Genomic DNA, 14,562 nt, shown 5'->3' with positions numbered 1-14,562 from the left:
GGAGTGCAGCCTTCTAGACATGGGCACGTGTCTGCTGGTGGCCTGTCAGGGCGCAAGGAGGCCGAGGCTGGCCCGAGCCGACTTTATGTACCAGGGGATATTCTCTAGGAGATGCAGCTGACCAGATGTGACCAGAGCAGAGCACCAAATTTTAATACGATCATTAATTATATTTTGAATGAGTATTCAAATTTTTTCCTGCCAAGAAAACTGCGTCCACAGGACAGAACCCATGGGTTCTTCGTGACACTTGAGAAGGACTCCTGAGAAAGACCCCAGAGGTCCAGGGGTGCTCCCGGGTGCGCTCGCACAGTCCTGACGGACATCGCACAGGGACACACGGGAATGGCTGGCGGCGGGCCAGCTCACTATGTGAAGTTGCTGGAACCCTGGACAAACGGTCATCCCACTGACTGCAGCTACATATAAATAGGATCAGTCATCATCACTATCAGGTTGAGCTTTTGTTAGGAATACAGGGTATGTTTTACGTTAAAAAACAATTGATTTAATTCAGTGAAGTTTAGTTCACTTGTGAAGTTTGATTACTGACTTGCAGGCTGAAGGAGACTGGAATCATCTCACTAGGAAGGAGAGAAGGCATCTGATCAAAGATGCACATCTGTGAGGTCAGGGGTCATGGTCCTGCTGAACAAAGCACAGGGCACTTCGGGCCTGGGACAGGGTTCCGCCCGCCCACTTCTGTGGGATGGTGACAAGTTCTCAGCCAACAGGCAGGCAGGGAAGGAGCCAGACATAAAGCGGAGGAAAGGAAGGGACAGGAGGTCACTGGCTGCAGGTGAGGTGGCCACGGGTTTAGAACCCAGAAAAAGCTGCAGATGGACACCTAAGCAGAACTGATGAGAGACTCTGATCAGCTGCCAGACAAAACCAGGGACGCGAAGATTCGCAATGAACAGAACATGAAATCAGTGGAAAGACACTGTCACAGCAGTGCAGGCCACCAGCACCCAGGGCAAGCCTGGCGGAGAGCTGCAAGAGTTCTGCATGGTCAGTCTCCTACCTCACAGGGACGCAGAGGGAGACCTGAAGGAGTGGGATGCACTGTGTCCCCGGGTGGTGTGATCCAGAGCTGAGAGCCAGCAGCTTCCTGGCCATAACAACCCGCAGGCGTGTGTCTTGAGAAACCAATTCCAAACTTCACATGAAGGCACCAACCAAGAACAACCAAGGCGTTTGGAGAAAGGGCATGGAGGCACACTCTCCGAGGTACCAGGAGCTCCTAGGAGGCCTCAGGAGCCCCGAGAGCTGGCTCAGAGGCAGGGAAGTGCCAGTGAGCCCAGGGACTTGGGAGTGTAGCCCCAGGTCCCCTGGGGTGCTTCCAGGCACTGAGTGCGTCCTTCCACATGCTGGGGTCCTGCTGGCCTTCCAATGGGAGCCCCAGGGCCTGGACCTCGTGCCCTGCATTGACCTGCTCCAGGTGTACCAGAGCCCTAGGTGTGAATGACAAGGACGGTTATGTGACTTGTGGGGCAGTGACATGCAGAGATGTGCAGAGACGTGCAAGTCTTCTGGGAAGCACTTGAGGAAGGCACAGAAACACCCCGACCTTGACCTGAACACACTCTACTTACTATAGAGGCCCTTCCCTAAAGCTTGCAACCAAAAGGGTTGTGGACTTGGGATTTTTTTTTTTTTTTTTTCAGATTTTCAAAAACTTTGTACACACACGAGGTATCTTGGGGATGGGAGCCAATGCGAGATTCACGTTTCATGGGCACGTTAAACATGCAACCCAAAGGCAATTCTTCGTATCACTTTCATTGATTCTGTGCATGTAAGAAAGCTTAGGACACTGAACCATGTTTTTGTCATTTGTTTCTGAATACCAAGATAAATCAAGAAATAATGGCTGCTCTTGAACACCTCCCCGGCGGCACGTTGCTTCAGCCCCTGCCACGGAGGGTTGGGCCTCCTACTGGTGCTCAGGAAGTCTGGACGGGAGTGTTGCAGACTGCAGATCAGGGAAGTTCAGCCCATACGGTGGAGTGAAGAGCTTCTGTTCAAAGACTGAAAGGCACAGGACGGGAAGAGGTGCTCGAGACACTTGCACAGAAGGAAGAGTGGAACAGAGGGAAAGGGCCTGGACAGTCACTTCTCAAGGGAAACTTGTGTCACTGTTTGCAGCACCAGGTGGAACCCCAGCAGGGCTGCACGGGCACCTGTGTGGGCAGGGCATAGTGCCAGGGCTCTCACCTGGGCATCCCTGACCCTAGTGTGGACGCACAGAGGCGTGTGTGCCCACTGGAACATGCCTTGATGAGTTTCCACAAGCAGCTGTTAGGAGCGGCCCTCACCAGCAACAGCCCGCCCCAAGGAACCAGAGCAGAGCTACAGGACACAGGGACCCCAGCTCTGGTGCAGTTTCAAATGCATGGGCTGAAATCAGTGTCTGCTAGAAAGAGCCGCACTCCATTCCACTACAGCCAAGAAGTGGGTTACCCCAAGTCCATGCTGGGCAGTGACAAAACAATGTCACTCAGTCTGATAGGGGAGGAGATCCTGCCATCTGCAGCCACACGGACGGACCTGGGACATCCTGTCATGTGAGACGAGTAGGGAGAGAGACAGTTCCAAGTGGCATCTGGAAACAGCACTCACAGAGGCAGAGGCCAGAAGGGAGGCCTCACGGGCCGCAGTGTATGGGATGTGGTAGTCACGTCTCAGGGGACCTGGGAGGGCAGCAGTGAGTTCTGGGCTCTCCTCCATAGGTGGCGCAGGGCCAGCAATGACCCCATCTTTACTTGAAGTTGCTGAGACAAGATGGCCCCTGAGGGCAGCTGGGCATGGCACCCACAGCCTGGTGCTGGTTCCACAGTGTGTCCCCCGTCAGAGCCTCACGCTACAGGACCGGACCATGCCATCACTGTCAGTCATGCTTCCATAAAGCTGGAGAAATCAGGACGACAAAGCCAAGAACAGCCCGAAGGTCTGCCTCTGTGAAACCAGTGACCAACCTGCCGCCTGGCAGACACCGCCCACGGTCACAGGCACTGGAGCTGCGGGAAGCACAGCAGCCACCCTGGACACCCTCAGAGAGGGGCCGCAGGCACAGTGGGCACACGGGGCGAGGTGAGGAGGGGCTTCTGTGCAGGTCAGTGGAGGTGCTGGGCTGGTCAGGGCCCCGGCAGGGCCAGCAGTTCACACACGTACATCAAGAGCCCTTCTCTGCACGTGTTTGCACAGAAGAATCACGGGTGAGAAGTCACAGGTGGGAAAGCCACCCCTGGACAGGGGACGGGAGAAGCATGGGGGACTTGCAGTCAAGTCCCTGTGGCTGAGTGGAGGCCGAGGCCCTCTGGCCACCTTGGCTTCTGCAGCCCCTCCCAGTGTCCCTCCCTGAGCTGTGGCTTCCTAAGATGCCTCCTGCCTTGGAGCGGGTGGCTCTGGTGGTGAGCGTGTGCAGAGACGTCTGGCCTGCACTGGCCCAGCCCCGTCTCTGGCTCTCCAGGTGCTGCTGCCTCCCCTGGGTGGGCCCAGAGCCTGGAGTCCAGGAGGAGGCAGAACAAGCTGGTCCTGTTCCTCTGCCAGGGCAGCGCCAGGTCCACAGGGTGCAGGCAGAGGGGCCCTGGCGCTGAGCTCTGGGCACTGGCAGGCGCCTTCACCTGGGCAGGAGCCTCCTGGACTTCCTTTCTCTAGAACAAACATCCGAACACCCAGTGGGGGTGGGAAGTGAGCAAATTAGGCCCGAGAGGGGCAGCGGGGGTGCAGGACCCCAGCAGGCAGCCCCTCTCCACCCAGGCTGGGCGAACACAGCCCCAGAAACTCCGGCTTTTAGTTGTCCTTCCATGTTTGAAGCAGCACTTTGCGACATGCAGTGTAGACGTGGAAACCAGAGGGAAGGGCCAGGCACGGGAGGCCCATCGGCGAGCAGTGGGGTCTGATCCCCAGTGCTGACCTTTAGAGGTGGCCTCCCAGCCTGGTGCTCAGCCACTGCCCCTCAGATGCCCCTGATGATGAGCCTGGGTCTTCGCTGGGGCCCAGGGCCCAAACCAGCTGGCCTCGAGGGCCTGAGGCCAGCTCCAGTGCCCAATCCAGCCCCATCCAGCCCCTTGAAGAAACACAAGCCCCTCAGGAGGCCTGCTGCTCCAGCAGGGAGGCAGGATGGGGCTCTTCACCGACTGCAGGCTGGGGATGTGGCTCTGGGCCCTGCTGAGCTCCTCAGTCCCAGCCCTCCTGTGCTCAGGCTCCGGGCCTCCGGGCCTCCCCGGCCTCCCTCTCATCTCCTGGGGCCCTTGGCAGTTGGGGCACCACCTCCTGCCCGACACCTGCTGCCGAGAAGAGGGCTTCCCACAGTGGAACGGCACAGGGTGGGTGTCATGTCCCCAGCAGAGCCTCACACGCCATCTGCCTGGCAAGGCCTGGGTCCCTGTTCCCAGGCATGCCCACCCCTCTCAGGCTGCACTCAGGGCATGGTGGCCTTGCCAGGGCCTTTCCACCCAGGGGTGCCCTGTCCCCTCAGAGCAAGCTGATTCTCAGGGGGACTCCGATCAGCTGCCTGGGCTCCCTTGGGAGGCTCTGAGGCCACAAGGAACAACAGGAAGCCACAGGGACTGGGAGTGCCAAGGCCGCAGGAGGAAGTGGGGCAGCTGTCCTGGGGCGGGGCTGCGGTGCAGCAGGGGCCGTCCTGCCGGACACAGCGCGGGCTCAGAGGAAGCCCGAGAGCAGAGCTGGTATTATTTCCCACTTGGATGAAGCCAGGAAAGTGCAGAAGCCTCCCAGGCGGCAAGTTGTGAAGGGACCTGGTGACAGGATCCCTGTGGGCTAGGAGTGCCCAGCTCTGCGAGCGCGGACCAGCGAGGGTGGCGCCTCAGTCCCTGCTTCGACTTCTCCGCCAAAATCAAACAGCAAAGCCCCCGAGGCATTTTATAAGCTTGTTTTGAAACATGCAGGCATGTCTCTTATTTCCTGGCCGCTTTCCGGGTAGCTGGGATTCCTCCCACAGTGGGGGCTGGTGTCCGGGCAGCAGCGGGCAGGCTGCAGGCGGAGCCAGCTTCACGCCCAGCCTTGGAAGGACAGGCTGGCTGGGCTGAGCACTCTGGGGCTCCACCTCGGGGAGCCTCACAAGTGGCTGCAGAAGGGACCAGAGAGTTCCAATGCCCCGCAAGAGTGACCACCGGGGGCAGCCTGGGTCACCTCCTGGGTGCCCCAGACAGGGCAGTGTGGGAGGCAGGGGGAAGAGGGCAAGAGTCGGGTGTTGGAGGGCCAGTCTCCCCTTCCCTGCAGCTGGCCCTCTCTCCTGCCCTCCTAAGTCCACCATCCAGGGCCTCCCTGTGGCCACCCTCTGGTCTCCTGCCTCAAATCTACCTCTGGCCCTGAGCACGAGACTGGGTGGAGGTGGTTCTGATAGCCCCTCCCTTCAGGGCTGCCTCCTGGGAGTGTCCAGGCACCTGCCATGGCCCTCCCTCCTTGTCCTGACCCAGCACACGTCCTTGAGCAGTGCTGCTCCGCTTGTTTTCTGCACTCCTGACCAAGGACCCTCCAGTCTCATGGACCAGCTCCCCAGGGCTCCTGTTCACCCCCAGCGTGGGTGGCAGCCTGTGTTCTTAGGAATTCCCACCTCCCTTGGGTCCATCAGTGGCCTGGGCTGCTGTGCATGCTGGATCTGGTCAGATGGAGAGGCCTCTCAAGGCCACCTGGAATGTCTGCAGCTACTGCTGGGTCACTGACACTGCAGTGGTCACAGGTAGAATCTCTAGGCTATATCCAGCTTGTCCTGGCTCCCCCCACACACTGAGTCCCTTGTCCTGTTGACTCCATAGGGACAGTGGTCACTCCCCTGGAATCCTGCCCAAGGCACATCCAGTCCTGACCCACACCATCTCCACCACACTCCTCAGAGCAACTGGCAGGGATGTGTGAGAAAGGTCAGGCTCGGAGGTCAAAGGGCTGTGTCTGGCCTCACACGCACCCAGTCAGGCTCAAGGACACCAGAGATGGGCTGCCCGCAGTGTGGGCACACTGGAGGGTCAGGGCCTGTGCCCAGCACTCCTGTTGCATTCCTTGTACCCCAGGCCAGCCTGCAGCTTCCAGAGGACACCTGAGCGTGTTCCGGGTCCCTGCACCAGGCAGCAGGGCATGCTGTATGCACTGTGTGTTTAATACTGGGGGCAAGCTGTATGCACTGGGTGTTTAATACTGGAGACCTGGCTGGCCAAGAGAATGACTCGTCCAGCTCATGGATGTGAGGCTGAGTCGGGCCCAGTGGAGGAGGGGTGGGGAAGCCTGCTGGGGCCATCCACCTGCCTGGCACAGAGGTGCAGGAGCAGTGTCCACAGGGCCGGGCTCCTCCACCCATCTGTCCTTGGGTCTGACCACTCTCATCACCAGGAGGACCATCAGGAGGCCCGGTCTGACTGGAGACCAGGGCTACAGAGGGACTGCTGTGGCCGGGCCTTGGAGGCAACATGCCTGGCCACCCAGGTACCATAAACAGGAGGCAGGAAAAGACTCAAGCCTGCAGGTCAGGAGGGCTGGGGCCACCCATGAGCAGGACAGGACAGCGGGCACCCTTGGAGCTGTAGTGATCCTCAGGTGGGTTCCTGAAGAGGCCTCAGGGTAAGAAAAAAAAAAAAAACTGGCTCAAGGCCCACCCAGACGTGGGAATGCGTCCTCTGTGCGCGACACCTTGCCACCCCAGCGGATCCCACCAGCCCCAGGGAGAGCTGCTCTGGGAGGAGCCGTTCCCGAAGGCTGCCAGAGTCAGGGCAGTGCCGCTCCTGGGCACCTTCGCCTGGAAGAGCATGTGGATGGGAATGCCCTCTGGTGGGCTCCTCTTGGGGAAGTCCCTCTTCAGGCGTCAGGAGGGCAGACTGCACCGGGGACATGGCACTGCCATGAGCTGACAGCTAGTGACCCGTCAAGTCACTTGCAGGTCAGCCTGAGGGAGTATCTTGCTGTCATTAAGAGGCACATGGCCACAGCTCAGGGCAACACACAGAGGTCTGTATGAGGGAACCCCAAGTTGATTCTGTGAAGCTCCAAACAGTTTGAAAACAAGCTGCCGATAAAGAAGCTACTGGGAAGAAATGCACTGGACTGTTGAGACGCGTGCTTCTGGGTGGCCGCATCATGGATGCACATTCCGTTGATCAGAAGAGCATGGATCAGCCCTAACCCAGCAGCTCCTGGTAGCTGGTACCATTCTGGAAGCTTGGAAGCACAGTGGATGGGAAGACAAAATGATCTGAATACTAAGAACAACGGTGTTGCCACTTCTCAGAGCAAGAACAGGTCGGGAATGCATGCGTGAGGAGCAGGGGCCTTGCTATGCCAGGAAGATGCACGGCAGCAGGTCAGTCACACCACACTGTCTCCTGCACTGGGTTGCAGGAGCTGACCCCAGCTGGCCGGGCAAGTGGCCAGGCTGCTCACGGGCAGTGCAGACTCAGAAGATCCCACCCAAAGGCACAAGGCAACGGCTGGGCCTGCCACGTGTGACTTGATGCTGCGTCAAACATGCAGAACTGCAGAGTGGCCCCAGACGCTGTCACTGACACCAGCAGGTGGCCCACGTGCTCCATCATCTCCTGCCCTCAATAATGGATACAAAGGTACCAAACCCCTCAGAATGAGCTACAGACACGGCCACCCTGCACGCTAAGCATTCTCGTGTTTCCCAGGAACAAGGGCCTTTCTTGTGCAGCACACGCAGACCCTGAACCAGGAGCTCCCACTGTGGTGCAGCGACAGCTCTGCCCACCAGTGCTTCATGATTCATTTACGTGCATCAGTGTGAGCACACACAGACCTCCTGTGTGTGACGGTCTACAAGCCGTTACCACCATGATTCTTATATCCAAACTGTCCCAGGCATGACCAGTGGGATCCCCTCCAGTGGCCTCCAGTGCTGCGTCTCCATCCTTCCTCGAGCTCTTCCTCAGTCTGGGGCACAAGGTGCACTTTTCTTGCCACCGACTATTATCTCGAGAGAGCCTGGTTCTTCACAGTAGAGACTGGTGTGCTGCAACCAGTATCTGGGCACTGGACGTGCTCGCCGCTTTTTGGGATGCTACCGGACAGAGTGACAAGGACACACTCTGAGAAGTGTGTCATTAGGCTCTTACCTAGAGTGCACTTACACAAACTTGCATGGCCCAGGCCAGTCACCCAACATGGCCTCTTGGTACAAGCATGGTAAATACCAGATGCAGAATGGGGCATGCTGTTTGGTGGTAACCTGGCTTTAAGTAGACAGAGTACACCTGAAATAACATGTTAGTATATACAGTCCACAGAGCACAGTGGTTCACTATTGCTGTCCAGCATCGAGCATCTCCGTAGCTGTGTGACACGTGTGTCTCTGGCATGCAGAAGGTTACTCCCCACTGGCATCACCATGAGTGCACAACCAGTGCATCGACCACGAGGTTAGGCAGCTTTGATGGCACAGCTTTATCGAAATTTTTAGCTCCATCGTAGTCTTGAGGGCCCACTATTGTATTTGTGGTCATGTGAGACATGACCGTATATGTGTGCACACATACAAATGTCTAAATCCATCCACCACAATATTCATCCATCTGTACACGTGAAACGTGAGTTTATATTGATATGTCCAATTCAAGTCCAACACAAAAATCACTGGCTTTATTTTGTGCTTCTTCCTTTCCATATCTGCAACTCCCGCTTTAAGAGTGAAGCGCACATCATCCTCAGTATGTTCACTCCTTCACTCAACAGCTTCAGAATTGCTAACTATACCACTGTGAAAAACTAGGCTGAAATTACAGTTTGATATTGGGATACCATTCTTTTAAATTTACTTTTCAGGTATATAGTTAAAGTATCATATTAAAAGTTATTAGCTAAAATTAGTAGGTAATTGCATTAAAGCAACTATTATAAATATTAAAATTATGCTCAGAATATAAAAGAAAACATCAACCTTAGGAGGAAAGACATGAAAGATGCAAAAAGATCCAAATAGAACTCCTATCAGTGAAAAATAAAATCGGTGAAACAAGAACACACGGAATGGAATTAACAGGTTAGACACCGCAGAAGAAAGAATCAGTGAACTTGAAGACATAAAAAGTATCCAAAATCAAGAACCCAGAGAAAAAGGACTGAACAAAAAGTGAACAAAGTTTCAGTGAGCACTGGAACAAGTATATGCAGTTTGGTGACATACACTCAGTCTTCAAATGAGAAGGGTAAAGAACAGAAGAAAAAAATCGAAGATGGCTGAGAATTCTTCTAGAATTTCATGAAGACTATTTACCCAAAATCATGAACACAAGCAGAAGAAATATAAGAAAGCCACAACAATGTACCTAAAAATCAAATTGCTGAAAAGCTATGATAAAAAGAAAATCTTGAAAGTAGTCAGAGAAAAAAGACACATTATACACAGCGGGACGGAGATGAGAACGGCAGCAGACTTCTCGTTAGGGACCAGGCAGATTCAAAGGCAGGGGACCACATCTCCCACGGGAAGCAAGACCACAGAACCAACCCCAAGCCACACAGCAAACACAGAGTTGTACACCCATCATTCAGAAAGACCTTTCAAACATGGAGGGCTGGGGTTGTGCTCAGGGGTAGAGCGCTTGCCTAGCAAGTGTGAGGCACTGGGTTCGATTCTCAGCCTACATACAAATAAATAAAGGTCCATCAACAACAAAAAATTTTTTTTAAAAATGGAGATAAGTAAATAAATTATCAGATAAGATAATTTATGCCCATGAGGCCTGTACCAGAAACATTATAGGAAGTCCTTCAACCAGGGGAAGAATAATATAAAATGGAAATCTGGATCTACATAAGAAATTAAGACTGGAAATGGTAAACAGGTGGGTAAATATCAAAGACTTTCTAACTTTTAAATCTCTTTAAATAATAATTAGTTGTTAATAGCAAAAATATTAACAGTGTATTATCAGGTTTAAAACATGTAAATCAACATTTATGGCAACAATAGATGTATGCTATTATAAGGTTCTTACACTGTATTTGAAGGAGTATACTATTATTTGAATGTATACTATATGAAGTTAAAAAGTCTTTGAAACTATAACAATCATTAAGTTTTTAAAAGAGGTATGTTACAAATAAGCCTATAGTACAGACAACATGAAACCATTTTAAAAATTCCAAAAGAAGGAAATATAAAGAACAGATGTAAAAAATAAGATGACCCATTAAACCCCAACCATACTAATAATCATACTAAATGTAAATGGACTAAACACTCCATTAAAAAGAAAGGACTTTCAGACTAGATTTAAAAAAGATCAAATGCTATAGTTTTCTGTACTTACTAACATAGTTGAGGCCACAATCATCAAGGTGCAGTGCAAAATCTTCAATCTTTGTTGAAGATTTTGAGGAGCCACAATAAGAAGTCCACATCTGCCTGACCCAGGTCCTGATTGTATCACGGTTACATGATTCTATACATTCGCTCTCCATGACCTTCCTAATAGCTGGGAGATTGCTTCTTTTGCTCCCCCTGCCCCAGGTAAGGACCAGTAGACAAAGTGGGGAAAAATCACTCTCCACGGATGGGAGACCTGAGGCTGGGGAGGAAATGATTAGGCAAGGCCACAAGTTGCCTATGGACATCAGAGCTTTTGCCCTGCCCCACACCTGGGAGGGCAGGGCTGGGACCATGCTCTATGGGTGGGGAGGCCAGCCAAGGCTGAGTAGACGGGTCTGGACTCAGGCCTGGCCCCCAGGGCAAGAGAGCTGAGATGGCTCCCAAGAGTTCAGGGGCATTCCGACAGTCAGCTTTACTTCTTGCCCAAGGGCTCTGCAGGGGCACTGCCCACTCCTGGTCCCTCCCACTCAGGGTTTTGCATTTCTTGGAATGGCTCCAAAGTTTTCCAAAAGATGAGGAGGTGCAGAGATCAGGGATTTTCACAGTATATGAGGGCCCCCATGGGAGAAGTCCCCAGGGAGATAGGTGGAGGCTGCTCTCTAGGGGGACAGTACTCTGTCCATGCCCCAGCAGCTCAGGTTGGAGACATGACCTATAGCCCCAAGCCCCATCCACTGCACATCATAAGAGACTCCCTTTCCCTGGCAATGAAGGGACAGAGGCTGAAGTGGTGTGTTGCCCAAGCCACAGTCCAGGCTGCCTATGCTAAATACACAAAGATCCTCTGTGGGTCCTTGAGGTGCTCCCTGGGTTGGGCTTTAGCTCACAGGCAGAAACGGGCCCTCCCTCTCACTGTCCACATCTGCCGGAGCAGACGTCTCCTCCTCTGCAGGTCCACGGGTCCCGCAGGCCACAGCACAGCTCCCAGAACCTGCAGCAGGCTGGTGGCAGCACTCCATACCCACCAGAGCAGAGCCTTAGCAAGAGCCGTCCCAGAGCCTTGTGACTCGCCAGGTGCAGCAGTTGTGACGTGAGGAAGAAGCAGAACAGTGGTCCCCTCCCGCTAGAGGCTGCCCCACCTGAGGTGGCACTGTTTTCCTGGGGCCAAATCTGCAAGCTGTTTCTGATGCAGATAAAGAAGCACGACCTTGTGCAGGGCACTGCTGATTCCCACCATGATCGAGGGCAGTACAGAGGGACAAAACTTTCCTTCCTTCATTCACTCATTCATGCAAGAAGCCTACTCTTGGCCAAGCCACAGGTTGGGTGCACAGGGGAGCAGAGGCCACACAGAGGGTCCTTGTTTGACCCACACAGGTCCTTGTTTGACCTGGGCTGGGAGTTGCTGTGTAGTGCTGTGCCTCACTGACTGTGGAGCCAGATGAGATCCAGAGAAGGGACATTCAGGGCAGAGTTCTGTCTGCCAGGGTGGGTATGGGAACACCCTGGATCTGCAGTAAATGTCTCTCTTCTCTGCTTCTGGCTTTGATCTAACCTGTCTCCATACCCTGTAGCTGCTTCCCTCCCTGACCACAGAGCCTGCTCAGCTATTTCAGGCCAGGTGTCCTGGACACAGCTCTCTGAAGAACTCCGTCCTCTGCCCACTGAAAAAGGGAAGGGAGAACAGCACTGCGCGAGCTCCCTACACATAGCAAGGGTTTCCCAGATAAGCCTGTTTCAGGAATGAACTCTTCATGGAGATGTCTGTTTGCTGGCAGTTGGAAGGATCTTTTCTGATGAAACCGTTTGCTTTTCTAGCAGATCTTTCCACTTTAGACTGTGTCTCCCAATGTTTTGGCAAGAGTAGCTGTTTTGGGTGAGGTTGTTAAGAGGGTCAGCTGCTTTGGTAGTTTTCACTGTGACTTTGAGTGTGAAGCCGAGCCTGGCCCAGATGCTAAGGAACACTGTGACAGGGTTCCGCCAGGACACACTCTGTGGGTTTCCCATTCCTGAGATGTATGCTTCTGCTCTGGCAGGGCAGACCCTGAACTCAGCTCTGCCTGGCCACTTCCCACTTCCAGTACACTCTGCTCCTCTGCCAACTCCTGGCCTAGAGGGACTTTCAGGGCTGGTGTCTGTACAGAAAGGATGTCCCCCAGCCACATCACCAGATCCTCCTGGCTGGGCATGGGGGAATGAGCTGCCAGGCTGCAAGGTGATCCCAGGGGTGGGTGGTGTGGACCATGCTGGCAGCCGAGGGGGTTGTGCTTCCTGGGGAAGGGGTGGTGAAGACCATGAGGGCCACACAGAGGTGTCTGGTGGGGCAGTGTTGTGAAGATGGGGGCCCCAGGTGCTGCTGCTGTGGCAGTGTTCATATGCTGACAAGGACAGGGTGGCAGTGCTAAGGAGAGGAGGGAGTGGCAGACGCAACCAAGGTTGGGATGACTGTACACCTGCCTATTCTAGCAGTTTCTAGACATGATGTGGGTGGTTCAAGGGAACACTGGGCACCCATGCACAGAGGCCACCTCACCAGGCTGCATGCCCTGGGTGGCCATCAAGCGACTGGCCCAGGGACACAGCCTGGGTGCGTGGACACATAATTGTCACTCAGGCCTCGTCCTTTAGCATCTCCCCACACTGCTGGGCAGTTCCCTCTGGGGGTCCTGTTGGAGAGCCTGACTCCTGGGACTCGGGAGGGGAGGCGGGAAGGCTCACTGCCTGCGGCACCAGAGCCCCCACCCCCACTGCCCAGGCAGGTTTGTTAAGAAAAAAGCCCTGTACAAGTGGCTGGGGGATCACAGTTTGCTGGCACTGGGCCTCCAGAGTCAACTGGGGGCGGGGCCCAAGTGGCCGGGAGGGGAAGGGGTAGAGGCTGTCGCCGGCCAAGGGCCCTACTCTGGAAGCCGAGGCTCAAGGCCGTGTTCCTTGCTGCCACATCGCTGTCAGAGAAGGAAACAACGCTGGGCCTGGGTCACCACTGGGCGCCGGGACCAGGCGCGGGTAGACGCCCGGCCAGCGGCAGGGGCGCGCCACTCGGCGCGCTGCGGCCAAGGTGGCCGGCTGCTACTCGCCCCGCCCTGCCCGCGCCTCTCCCGCCGGCCGCTGTCCGGCCTTGGCCGCGGAAGGGAGGAAGCGCTGTCCTCATTCCACCTCTGGTCGCCCCGGTGCCAAGTCGCTGGCTGCGGCGGCGTGAGTCTGGGCCGGCGGGCAGCGGCCGGCGCGCGGCGCCCACCCTGGCGCCCCGCGAGCCTGGGGTTACTCACGTAGAGTCCGGAGTGCTCGGCGCCGAAGAACGGGAAGGGCACGGAGAGTGGCCGCAGCCCCGAGCCGCCGTCGTCCTGCTTTGGGGTGACGGCGTCGCCGCGCTCGGCGCCGAACGGGTAGAAGTCGGCGAGGGCCACGGCGCCGCGCACCCCGCGCGCCCCGAGCCCCAGCGCCGCGGCCAGCAGCAGCGCGCAGGCAGCGCCGCTCGGCATCGCGGGGTCTGCGGGCGGGACGCGCCGTCCTCGCAGGGCTCGGGCAGGTGGCCGCGCAGGGCCGGGCCGGCCGCGCTGTCTGCGGGCCCCGCGCCCCACGCCCGCTCCGCCGCGCAGCGCTGCGCTCCCGCCACCGCCCGGCTGAGAAGGCGCCTGGCGGGACCGCGGTGGGACCGGCCCGCCCCTGGGGCCGCGCTTTAAGTAGCCGGCCGGGCGGCCGCTCGGCGGGGCGGGGCCATGCAAATTCGAGGCTCTTAAAGCGCCAGGCTCCGCGGGAAGAGGCGCGGGCGGGCGTTCCCCGCTGGGTTGCTGGTTGCGGTGCCAGGCCGGGCTCGACCCGGAGGCCCGTTGGGGCCCTTGCACCCCTACAGCTCCTCACATGGCGGGCGCGCGTCCAGGGCGGGGTGTCCTCTGCCATTCCCAGGCGTCAGCCTGGGACCATGCTGGAGGAGGTTCCCCCGGCGCTGAGGAAGTGACTGAGTCCGCAGAGCAGTTCTGGGGCAGAGGGGTAGGCTTGCCTCCAGGCACCTTGTTTCTCCAGGAGATGGTCTGTCCGGCTCAGGAGCCCGCTGGAGGAACCCTGTGCCGCCCCTCTTCTGCCCTATTCTGGGTCACCGGGGTCTGGTGGCGGAACAGGCCTGTCCCAGCGTCTACTCTGGGTCTAGCTCCATGCGAGGATGAACCCTGGTCCTAGGAGATTTCAAGGCATTAAACGGTTTGTGAAATGCATAATCACATCAGGGGAAATTTCTGGTGAGTTTTTCTAACGGGTCCAGGGACCCATCAGAGTAAGAAAATGCC

The 14,562-nt window shown here is 56.1% G+C and overlaps 1 protein-coding gene across 1 annotated transcript in view; it reads right to left on the bottom strand.

Annotated features, from left to right (window-relative positions):
* Positions 1-13,923, bottom strand: part of SNED1 (sushi, nidogen and EGF like domains 1) — a 65,325-nt gene extending 51,402 nt beyond the window's left edge. The window contains 1 exon segment of the mRNA XM_079133659.1: positions 13,549-13,923. Within this exon segment, the coding sequence (XP_078989785.1) occupies positions 13,549-13,761 (213 nt within the window). The 5' untranslated portion in view covers positions 13,762-13,923.
* Between the last annotated feature and the right edge of the window lie 639 nt (positions 13,924-14,562).

Source organism: Sciurus vulgaris, assembly GCF_902686455.1.
Source record: "Sciurus vulgaris genome assembly, chromosome: 3".
Lineage (NCBI taxonomy): Eukaryota > Metazoa > Chordata > Mammalia > Rodentia > Sciuridae > Sciurus > Sciurus vulgaris.
The sequence above is the reverse complement of the archived record's forward strand: the minus strand, read 5'-3'. Positions and strand labels throughout refer to the sequence as shown.